The 12,526-nt window shown below is 38.0% G+C and overlaps 1 protein-coding gene across 1 annotated transcript; it reads left to right on the plus strand.

The window, feature by feature from the left end:
* Positions 1 to 11,542: 11,542 nt before the first annotated feature.
* LOC121984208 (NDR1/HIN1-like protein 10) lies at positions 11,543 to 12,441 on the plus strand. The gene has a single exon (XM_042537033.1). It carries the CDS (start codon positions 11,658 to 11,660, stop codon positions 12,219 to 12,221), a length of 564 nt encoding a protein of 187 aa, XP_042392967.1. The 5' UTR covers positions 11,543 to 11,657; the 3' UTR covers positions 12,222 to 12,441.
* The last annotated feature ends 85 nt before the right edge of the window (positions 12,442 to 12,526 follow it).

The following is a 12,526-nucleotide window of genomic DNA, read 5'->3' on the forward strand; positions in this document are numbered from 1 at the left end:
CCGAAAAAGGGCTCACCCGAACCCAACTTCCGGTCTTCTCGAGCGTGCTTCCCTCCGGCTTCTCATCCCTCGGAATTGCCGCGTGTTTCCTTCTCGTCCGCCAGCGTACTCATCCGCAGTCTTCGTCCCTTGGTCGTCGACCTTCTCGCTAGCTGCGTCTCTTGCTCCCCGAGCAATCTTCCGCTCCGGCTTTCGTCCCTCGGAACCACCGTGCGCTTCCTTCTCGTCCGCCGGTGTACTCTTCCGCAGCGCCTCGTCCCTCGGACGCACAGCGTGCCGTCCTTCTCGTTAGCTGCGTCTTCCGCTCGACTACCTGTGCTCCTAAGCTCCTGCACACTTAGACATAAGGTTAGAAACAACGCAGGACCTAACTTAACTTATTGATCACACCAAAACAACCTTGGGGTTCCAACAGTTATACCTTCTCTTTGTAAGCTAATGACCTCAAGATCTTCTGCTGTATTCCTTGCCTCGCCTTGGACGTCGTGTGGGTGACGAACCTCCAAGATGATCATCACCCAAAAGCTTCTTCCTCTTCTTCTAAAATCCGGCCGCCACCACCACCAAGGAGAAGAGAGCAAAAGGGAAAAAAGAAGGGAGAGGGAGGGTCGGCCACTTGAGGTTCTCTAAGCAAGAGAATAAGAATTGTATCTCAGAAGCCTCCTCACCCCTTCTTTTATATTAGTTGCCCAAGGCAAATAAGGGAAGAATTTTTACAAAAATTAAAATATTCCTCTAGCTTTTCCTTTTCCCTTTTAATTTTCCTTTGCTTTCCTCTTGATTGAATCAATCACCAAATCAATTAGATAATGATATTTTTTTATAATTGGCCGGCCCCTTGCTTGGGCTCTAAGCAAGGTGGCCGGCCACCACATCAAGAATAAGGAAATATATATTTTTTAAAAAAAAAATTACAAGAAGAAATCCTCTTATAAAATTTACAAGCTCCCTTTCCTAAAGTAGGAGTTAAAAAAGGAAAGTTCTAAAAATTAAAACCATATTTTAAAATTTAAAACTTCTCTTATAAAATTTCCTTTTTTAACATGATGATAGAAAATTTAAATTTTAAAACTTACCTTCCTTTTTTTCTTAAACCATGAGGATGGTTAAAAAAGGAAAGTTTTAAAAACTTTTAAATTCTCTTTTAAAACATGTGACATAATTCAAATAAGGAAAGTTTTTAAAATCTCTCTTTTAAAACTTGTAGTTTTCTTCAAAGAGAAGATTTTAAAAATTCAAAACACCCCTCCTATTTGAATTAATCTTGGCCGACCCCTACATGCTTGGTCACCAAGCAATATGGCCGGCCCCTATAAAGAGGATGTGGCTGGCCCTTGCTTGGTCACCAAGCATTGGGCCGGCCCCCTTCTTGGACACCAAGATGGACCTTTCTTTGGATGTACTTGAGGCTTTAATGAGGCTACGACAGGGACCTAGAGGAAAAATTGGTTTTGGCCTTCTGATGAGCTTGAGTATCCCATGCTCGCCCCGAACATACAACTCAAGTTTATCGATAAAAACTCATTCCACTAGAGAGTTATTATCGCACTACCGCACCAATCCCAAATTATATTATGGGCTCCTTCTTATCATGAGTGTGTTAGTCTCCCTGTGTTTAAGATAACAAATGTCCACTAATTAAGTAAGTTACTGACAACTCAGTTAATTAATATCTAGCTCCAAGAGTAGTACCACTCAACTTCATTATCATGTCGGACTAAGTCCACCTGCAGGGTTTAACATGGCAATCCTTATGAGCTCCTCTTGGGGACATTTTCAACCTAAATAACTAGGATACAGATTCCTTCTATAATCAACAACACACACTATAAGTAATATCATTTTCCAACTTATCGGACATATTGATTTATCGAGCTAAACCTCACCCTTTGATAAGTCAAAGAAATAAATATTAAATATATGTACTTGTTATTATATTAAGATTAAGAGCACACACTTCCATAATAACTAAGGTTTAGTTCTTTTATTAAGTCAGTACAAAAAGAACTTACCTAAATGGTCCTGCTCAATACACTTAGAGTGTATCAGTGTAATTTATTAATCAAGATAAACTAATACTTAATTACACTACGACTAATCCGATGGTTTGTTCCTTTCCATCTTAGTCGTGAGCAACTGTTTATAATTTATAAAGAACCGTCAACATGATCTTCTGTGTGTGACACCACACACCATGTTGTCTACTATATAAATTAATTGAACAATTACATTTAATAAATAAATGTAGATATTGACCAATGTGATTCTTTTATTTCAAAATTAAATGTTTACAAAAGCTAGGCTTTTAGTATACACTCCAACAGGGAATGACTATGGGTATGAGTTTGATAGTAGGATGGAATGGGAATAGGAATGGAAATGAAACCCATCAAATTATATGAGTTTGGTTGATTCCCATAAATCTAGTAATCATTCCCAAAATGTCATTCCCAAACCCACAATCCAAACACTATCTTTTACTATCATTCCATTCTCTCATTCCCAAACCCATCAACCAAACACCCCCTAAGAGATTGATGTCGCCGGCCACCAAAGAAGAAGAGAAGGAGAATAAGAAGGGTCGACCACAAGGAATAAGAGAGGAGGAATAGAAGATGTCTACTATTTTCATGAGGCACACCCTCCCTCTCTTTTATATCCTTGGTCTTGTCAAATAAGGAAAATTTTAAACATAATTAAAACTTCCTTATTTTCCTTGCCTATGACTTAAAAGGAAAGTTTTAAAACAAAAAATTTAAACTTCCTTTTCTTTTTGTCATGGCCGGCCACCCCTATTGATCCAAACAAGGAAAGTTCAAACATGAAATTAAAACTTTCTTATTTGTTTCCGGTAAGAAAAATTTTAAAATAAAAATTTCTCTTTTAAATCCCTTCATGGTTGGTTATAAAAGGAAAATTTTAGAAATTTAAATATCTCTTTTAAAACATGTGGATGATTACAAAAAGGAAAGTTTTATCAAAAATTAAAATCTCTTCCTTTTAAACTACAAATAAGGAAAGATTAAAAACCTTTCTCTTAATCCTTTATAGAAAGCTATAAAAGGAAAGATTTTAAATTTTAAAATTTTATTTTAAAATCATGGCTTCCACAATAAGAAAGATTTCAAAATTTAAAACTCCCTCTTAATTTCAATGTGGCCGGCCACCCTTGCTTGGGTTCCAAGCTAGGTCGGCCACAACATACCTCCCATCTTGGTTTGGTTTGGTTTGGCTGGCCCTAGTTTGGTCTCCAAGCTAGGCTTAGCCGACCACTTCAAGATGGGTAAGAAGTTGGGCTTTAGGTGGATATAAGACATTATAAATAAGATGCTACAATAGGGACCAAGAGGAGGAATTGGTTTTAGTCTCCCGATGAGCTTGAGCTTCCCGTGTTCGCCCCGAACACCCAACTCAAGTTCATCAATAATAACTCATACCACTAAAGAGTTATTATTGCACTATTGCACCAATCCCATATTACAATATGGGCTCATTCTTATCATGAGTGTGTTAGTCTCCCTGTGTTTAAGATATTGAATGCCCACTAATTAAATGAGTTATTGACAGCTCACTTAATTAATATCTAGCTCCAAGAGTAGTACCACTCAACCTCATTGTCATGTTGGACTAAGTTCACCTGCAGTATTTACATGACAATCCTTATGAGCTCCTCAAGGGGACATCATCAACCTAGATTACTAGGACACAGTTTCATTCTATAATCAACAACACACCATATAAATAATATCATTTTTCAACTTATCGGGCCTATTGATTTAACGAACTAAATCACACCCTTTGATAAATTAAAGAAATAAATATTAAATATACGTGCTTGTTATTATATCATGATTAAGAGTATGCACTTCCATAATAATAGAGGTTTTGTTCTTTTATATAGTCAGTATAAAAAGAAACTACCTCAAATGGTCTTGCTCAATACACTCATAGTGTACTAGTGTAATTTTATAGTCAAGATAAACTAATACCAAATTACACTACAACCACTCCAATGGTTTGTCCCATTCCATCTTGGTTTTGAGCTACTATTTATAATTTAGAAGGAACTGATAACATGAACTTCTGTGTGTCTCCTCACACCATGTTATCTATAATATAAATTAAATGGACAACTACACTTAGCATAAATATAGATATTTGACCAATGTGATTCTTATTTCAAAATAAATATTTATAAAAAGCTAGACTTTTAGTATACACTCTAACAATGATTAGATCACAACTAGTGATTATCTCTACATGTGCAATTATGAACGTATTAGAATTTCCCTAATCGTCAAATTAATGTATTCGGACATCATCAATTCTGTAAGACTAGCACGGGTTATACTCTTTGGTTCACTAAGCAACTATTTTCTTACTGGCTGGAGATATTGGGATGTCGAGAGTTAAACGTGGATGTTAGTTATGGTAATTAGTTCATTAGAGTGACTTATTGTAAAACTTCATATGGTTATCTATATATATGGATATGTCTATGAAGCTCTTACTGTAGCTCGAGTGTAAGTTTCCTTCGACTTGAGGTATACAAGTCTTCTTGGTTATAGAGACTTATACTTTGACATCTTAAGCAACTACCTCATTGAGGTGTGGACCTAAGATGATTAGGTATAAGTCGAAATGTCTGAAGATATTTAGATAGCCCACAGAGGATTCATCGCTCCTTACGAGGAGACGTATACCCTATGGCCATTCATTAGGATTATTGCTCAAAGTCTTTGGCCAAAGCATCATATGTTAAGAGTATGAGACTCTTGTACACATATACGAGTAATTGGAATCCGTAGAACGAGAAAGTATTACTTGGGCTAGGTGTGACGCAGTTAATCTAGTGGGGCAGACACATAAACCATGTCCTGAATCAAGTGGGTATAAGACAAGTGAAAGGAATAAGGCATGACTCACTGTAGTTGCTGAAGGGTTTAGAATTAGTTCTAAGGTTAACTATGATTTTTTGGCTAATTGGGGATCATGATGTACCACTAGGTGTCACTCATGATCGTTCTATAATTAAGTAGTTAATTATAGACGACAAGATAAACCAGAAACCTATTGGGTCACATGCACTAATGAGTTTCTAAAAGACATAAAATAAGTTAAAAAATATGATTCTTAGATCAAGAGATAAATATTTGGTTGGACCATACATAAGGCAAATATGGAAATATTTGTCATGATAGAAGTGCACGAATGGGCTACATCTCTTATAGTAGGGTTGAATCATATTTGGTTTAATCATGAATTAGTCATGAACCAACTTTATTTAGTTGTGAACCAAACAATGGGTTAATGGGTTAATTTTTTGTTAAGGAATAATGGGTTGGATTTGGGTTTTCTAATCTAACTCATTAAAGAGGATTATACATAGATGTAATTGGGAGAGAATTAGATACAAGTTTCATTATTTGGTTGATTGACTTTTGGAAACCCAATCTTCCTCTCCCTCTCCTCTCTCTCCTACTGCCAACAAGAGCGCTTTCCCTCTTGTTGCCATGACCACCACAAGGGAGAAAATCTCTCCCTTGTGTGCTTCTCTTTTTCTTCCTCTTGATCCCTCATCTTCACTCGTGGCTAGTAACTTTTGAAGGAGAGACTTGTACTTAAGGAGTTATCTTGAGGGCCTCGATGTGGATACGAATAGAGGCGAGGTTCAACAACGTTGCTACGGTTAATATCCTTCTCATTATAGGTCATCTGTAAGGTATACTTAGCGTAAATTTACTTCCTATAAAATTTTAATTATGAGATCATGTTTGACATGTTGTATCCTTGTATGCATGTGGTGTGTGTGAAGTAATAATTAGGAATTATTATTATTATTTTATTTTCCTCTGTGCATGTTTACGAAATGTGTTTTAGCACGCACCCGCATCGGGCATACCCCTACGCTGACAACTGACAGGAAGACCTGGTGAACCGTAAGGAAGTCAAGAGACTCTGCATGGTAAGTAAGGTAAGTCGCTGGAGGAGAGTGTTCCAGTGAGGGCGAGTCCCAATTAGGGACTTTAGGCGTGGGTCCAGTTTAGGTCTATCTTGTATCCCTAAACTGAGACTTTAACTAGATCCTAGTCTTGGACAGACAAAATCTAATTAATAAACTCTTATTTTATTATTGTGCTAACTTTATTTTGTAGAGTATACTTTATTTTTTAGACTAACACACTTTGCAGGACAAAAGGAATCAAAATCAGCCTTGGTGAATAGTGCTTAAGGCGCCTCTTGGTCGATTGGAGGCGCCCTGGACAATGGCACAACGACGCCTCCTGTGAGAGTGAAGGTGCCTCAGATGTTGGTTGAAGACTCCATGCATAAGGGCGCGGAGGTGCCTTAAGCTTGGCATTGTAGGCGCCTTGGAAGAACTTTGAAGGCATCCACCAAAGGATAAAAACTGAAGGAAGCGGAACTTATCGTGACCAAGGCTTTAGAGCTAGATTGATTTTGCACTTGGAGGCGCCCTAAACAACCTATAAAAGAAGGGTTCGGCCAAGCATTCTATACAACTCACTTACAAGTTCAATACATGACCCTTTGAGTTTCCAACTGCTCTGACTTTGTCCTTCTACTTTGCTACAAAGCTACTATGCCCGACTACTGCTGAGAAGCTGTCCAACACCAAGCTTGATCCGATCTTCTTTAGAATGTTGGGTAATGGAATTTCTTTTTTTACTTAATTACTGCATAAAGGAAAGTGTAGTTTGTTACACTTGTCCTTATTATACTATTGTACTCCATTCCCTCTTCCGAAAGTTCTGAAAGAGAGTTATAGTGGATTACCCATCTATACAGTCCGAGGGATCATGGATTTTGGAGTAGGAGTCACCGAAGGCTCCAAACCAAGTAATTCCTCGAGTTATTGTGTACTTATTTTTTCGATTTCTGTTTTACATTATTTCCATTGTGTACTAGTTTTCAAAATTGGAAAAAAGGTTAAGTTTTTAAAACCATGTGATTTATCCCCTCCCCTCTCACGTGCGCTATGATCCTACACCTACGATGATTGTGCATGTGTCGAAGAGCTAAAGGCATGGTCGCACATGATGTTTTTCTCCCAACTCATGTTCCTCTATAGTTTCTACGTGGACACATCATGTGTGGTCGTGGTTGTGGTTGTTCGGCGCGAGCTTGTTACGAAGAGGGGAAGAAGAAAATGAGCAATCAGCTAAGGGTTGGCTTAAGGAAAAATAAAAGGTCTTCATAATATTATTTTTTTGGTCTGGACCCGTGAAAATCCGCCTGTTGTACAGACCATACTATCGCATCAACAACCAATCAAAGACGAAAGGCAAAGAAAAAGAAAACATGAATTGATCGGAGTGTTTGTTAGCTTCAAGGGCATTAGAAGAAGGATGGTGAGGATCGGCATGGAGAGTGGGAATTTAAAGAAGGTTGCACAGAAGGGGGAAAAAACCAAGCTGCTGTGGCCGGGCGGCTGTAATTGAGGAAGAAGGGAAGGATGATTGCCATGATAAAATTACAGAAATTGAGGCACGAGAAATAAAACATAGAGCAAGACTAATATTTTTGGATGGATATTATTGTTGAAGCGAAAGGGCCTAGAAATATTTGTAAGAAGAAGAATATGGAGAGAGCAAGAAATAATATGAGAGCAATAAAATTTATTGTTCATTGATATTTGTCCTAAGGACAATACAATATATAATGTTCAAAAAGTACTTGGTCAATTAACTAATTAATAAATAACAAAATTATTCTAAGAATAATTATGAGAATAATTATAACAAAATTATTAGAATAATCCAAATACTAATATGATTTGATTTGGTAATTTGATCCGGTCAATTTTGATAATTCTGTTTTATCTCTTTACCCCTCAACAAACTCAACGGGAGATCTCTGACATTGAGTTTGCTTGCTAACTTATTGAAACGTTGTCTGGATAGTGGCTTAGTAAAGATGTCAGCGATTTGATCTTCAGCAGAAATATAAGAGACGGATAACTGTTGAGTTGCCACACGTTCATGAATAAAATGAAAATCAATTTCCACGTGTTTTATACGAGCATGAAAGATTGGATTTGCTGTAAGATATGTTTCTCTAATATTGTCGCACCAAATTTTTGGTGCAATATTTGATGCAAGATGAAGTTCAGAGAGAAGTGATTGAAGCTAAATAATTTCTGACGTTGTATTTGCTATAGCTTTATATTCTGCCTCAGTGCTTGAACGAGATACCGTAGGTTGCTTTTTCGAATTCCATGAGATAAGATTTCGTCCAAGAAATATTGCATATCCACTAGTAGAGCGTCTATCTTCAGGAGAACTTGCCTAATCTGCATCACTATATGCATGTAAATCTCGAGACGATTGACGATATAAAAGAAGACCATGTAGAATAGTAACTTTGAGATAGTGAAGTATTCTTTTTACATTATCCTAATTTTGTTCAGTTGCAGCATGCATGAATTGACAAGCACGATTTACAACAAAAGTAATATCAGGATGTGTGATAGTGACATATTGTAAGGCCCTAACAATACTTCGATAAATCTGTGGATCAGATAGAGCAGGAGAGGATGAAGTTGGAGAGTTGTTTATAGCAATTGGTGTAGAGACCGGACGTGCTTCATCCATTTTGGCTTTTTGAAGAAGTCCAATAATATATTTGCTCTGAGAGAGAAGATATCTATACTCATATGGAATAAGCTCAAAACCAAGAAAAAAATGATCAATACCCAAATCTCGAGTAGGAAATTCTTAATTGAGAAGACTTAATAAAGTTGTGATACCCTTGTGATCATTGCCGGTTATCAGAATGACATTCACATAAATAAGAAAAAATATCATATATCCATCATTATATTTGTGAAATAGAAACGAGTCAGTTTTTTATCCTGAAAATTCTTGAGCTTGTAACCAATTAGATAGTCGATGAAACCATGCATGAGGAGCTTGTCGAAGATCATATAAGGATTTCTTGAGTTGGCAAACCTGAGTTAAAAATTATGGATGAATGAACCCAAGTGGTTGCTCCATAAATACAGTTTCCTCAAGATGACCATGGAGAAATGCATTTAAAATGTCCAATTGTCGTACAAGCTAATTAGAACTAACAGCTATTGATAATAATAGTCTGACAAATGTAATTTTTATGACTGGGCTAAAAGTGTCATTAAAGTCGATACCTGATTGTTGACTAAATTCTTTAGCTACAAGTCGAGCTTTGTATCTTTCAAGAGAACCATCAGCTTGATGCTTAAGACAAAATACCCATTTAGAGCCCACAACATTCATTGAGGGAGTGCGCGGAACTAGAGTCCATCTTCCATTGCGAAGAAGTGCATCAAATTCTGTAGCCATTGCACTATGCCAGTTTGGATCCTTGTTTGCTTGTGTAAAACAGGTTGGTTCAATAGATTTTAAAGAGACCACTAGAACTCGTGGAATGGGATATCGAGTTGCATTTGGTGGGCAACGCTCATAAATATCACTAATGGGAAGCATGCGACGAGGAGCATTATCATTTGAATCACTTGTTGATGACGACGAGGAAGTAGGCTGACATGGTGATGTAGATGACGGACTTGCATTATCCGAGGATCCAGGACCAGAGAGCATATTATCTTCGATCGACGAGGCTTCTAAGATTGGAGCAGCAACCTGAGGTGATTCTGATGGTATAGGAGAGTTATTAGAGAGCTCCAGAGCAGGACCTAGGATGCCATCACTTCTGATAATATTTGGTGGCATTAAGAATGTGCCACTTGTATCTAGAGGAGAGATTGAAGAAGCTACCGAAAAAGGGAATAGAGACTCATTAAAAGTAACATGTCGAGAAATATAAATTCGTCCTGTTGGTATATGCAAGCAACGATAACCATGGTGCAAATTGTTATAACCAAGAAAAACATATTGTAGTGAACGAGAGTCAACGAGAGTCAAGTTTGTGTTTAGAATAGGGGTGTAACCATGGATAACATACGCAACCAAAAATTCGAAGGAAAGTGTAATCAGGGGTTTGATTATAAAATTTTTCAAAAGGACATTTATGATTGAGCAATAGAGGAGGAAGTCGATTTATGAGATATACTACAGTGCTAACAACTTCATTCCAAAATTTGCATGGAATTAATGCATGATGAAGAAGAGCTAAGGCAGTTTTAACTATATATCTATGTTTTTTCTTAGCAGAGCCATTTTGTTCTAGAGTGTGAGGACAAAAAATTTGATGAACAATTCCACAAGAGACAAGATGACGATGGAGAGCTTGATATTCACCTCCCTAATTAGAATGGAAAGAGAGTATTTTACGATTAAAAGATCGTTCAACTTGAATTTGAAAATTATAGAATATATCAAATAAATCAGATTTCCTTCTCATAGGATAGAGTCAAGTATATTTACTAAAATAATCAATGAATGTAACATAATATTGGAAACCTTGATTAGACAAAATAGGTGCAGGGCCCCAAACATCAGAATGGATTATTTCAAGTGAAAAATTAGAAACATGTCAGATGAAGAGAAAGGTAGCTTATGACTTTTAGATTCCATGTAGGCCCTACATGAATGAGATGGAGAGGAGGTAATAGAAGTAGGTAAACCATACCTATTGATGATTGAATGAACAATACGAAGGGAAGGATGACCAAGTCGAGCATGTCAAGCTGGTTTATTTGTGCGTTCACCAATAAAAGTTTTGATTGAAGAACTCTGAAGACAATAAAGGTCATTTTTTATTCTCCCATAAAACACAATAGCATTTGTTCCTCTATCCTTTATAAGATAATGATTATGATGAAACTCAAAAATGACATTATTATCAAGACAAAATTGACGTGTAGAAAGTAAATTTTTAGTGATAGATGGAACATGAAAGACATTGCACATGTGAAAAATTTGATTAGATAAATGAACATATGTGTTTCCAGGATTAGCAATTTGTAAACCTGAACCATCGCCGACTTGCACTGTATCTGAGCCATAATATGACATTACGTCTGTAAGGATATTATAATCTGATGTGACATGATGAGTTGCTCCAGTGTCAATATACCAATCAGTAGATAAAAACTTTGGGGTTTTACCGCAAGTAGGTATAGACGAAAGGACTTTAGGATATACTTGTGAGATAGATGGTTGTCTTGAGGCTGTAGGATCACCAATGAAATTTGAGTCAAATGAACTAGGACATTGAATACCAAAATATCTAATTCCAAGACAAATTTGACATTTTATCCGACACCAATTAAGTCTTTTAGGGCATATATTTCTAGTATGACCAACGATGTGACAAATCTGACATCGGTCTGAACTTTGCTTTTGGCCTCTTTGATGTCGTCGAGTATTTGACATCTAAAGTAAAAAATAATTTGTCCGGTGGCAGTGGAGAAAAACCACGGAGACAAAAAAAACAAAGATTAAGGAAGAGGAAAGAGAAGCAAAAGGGTTGGCAGCAGAAGAATTTATTAATAATGATAGTAATATGTATAATAAATTTAGAAATATTATTATTAATGTTGATTATGATGTTAGATATTATAAATTTATTGAAATAAATTCAAGGTTATCCTTATTATTATTATATATGATCTCCACCATTCTGACGCCAGGTATCTTCTTACTTTTACCTTCCACGCCATTAATTCGCCGCCGGCGATTCCTTGACGCCGTCGTTCCATGTTGCGATCGGAAAGCTCTGATGGCTGCTGCTGCTGCCAGCTCCTCTGTTCGCTCCTCAAGATCGTCATCACGGCCGGCTTGGCTCTCTTCTTCTGGTGGCTCATCTTCCGCCCCCGCCTCCCCCGCGCCTCCATCCACCAGATCCAGCTATCCGACTTCAACCTCACCGCCGATAATTCCACCCTTCGCTTCAACCTCACCGTCGCCGTCGCCCTCCGCAACCCCAACAAGCGGGTCAGTCTCTACTACGACGCCCTCGACGCCGCTCTCTTCTACGGCGGCAAGCAGATCCAGTCGGCGCCGCTCCCGGTCTTCTACCAGCCCCACAAGAACACCGCCGAGCTCGAAGGGAAGTTCAGCGGCAGCGCGGCGGGCGTGGCCGAGGCCTTCCGGGCGGAGAGGGCGGAGGGCACCTTCAATTTCGAGGTGAGGGTGGAGAGCAGCTTGCGGATGAAGCTTTGGTTCGTCAAAATCGGGCACTTCCACCCCAAGTTCGATTGCAAGGTAGGGATTAGTGGCGGCGTGCCGGTGACTAATGGGACTTGGAACTGCGATCGCTGATCCCGGCGGCGGAGCTCCGCCGTCTATCCATCTATCGATTAGATTTCTTTGACTAAAATCGAAATATGCAATTCGAAGTTGGACGAGTCTGCCGGCGTCGAGATGCCATCTTTGTTTGATTTGATCGATGTTAATTGGCGATTTTTCTACGTTTGTGTGAGCTGGTACTGAGCTGGCTTCTGCATCTGTCTGTTTATGAATTATTATTGACTTGAGTTTCTCCGGTCGTCTTTGTTTATAATTTTGTTATTTATTTTTGTGATGCCTCATCTTCATTTGAATGACTTGAGTCGACTGCGTACATT

Source organism: Zingiber officinale, chromosome 5B (assembly GCF_018446385.1).
Source record: "Zingiber officinale cultivar Zhangliang chromosome 5B, Zo_v1.1, whole genome shotgun sequence".
NCBI classification, from domain to species: Eukaryota; Viridiplantae; Streptophyta; class Magnoliopsida; order Zingiberales; family Zingiberaceae; genus Zingiber; species Zingiber officinale.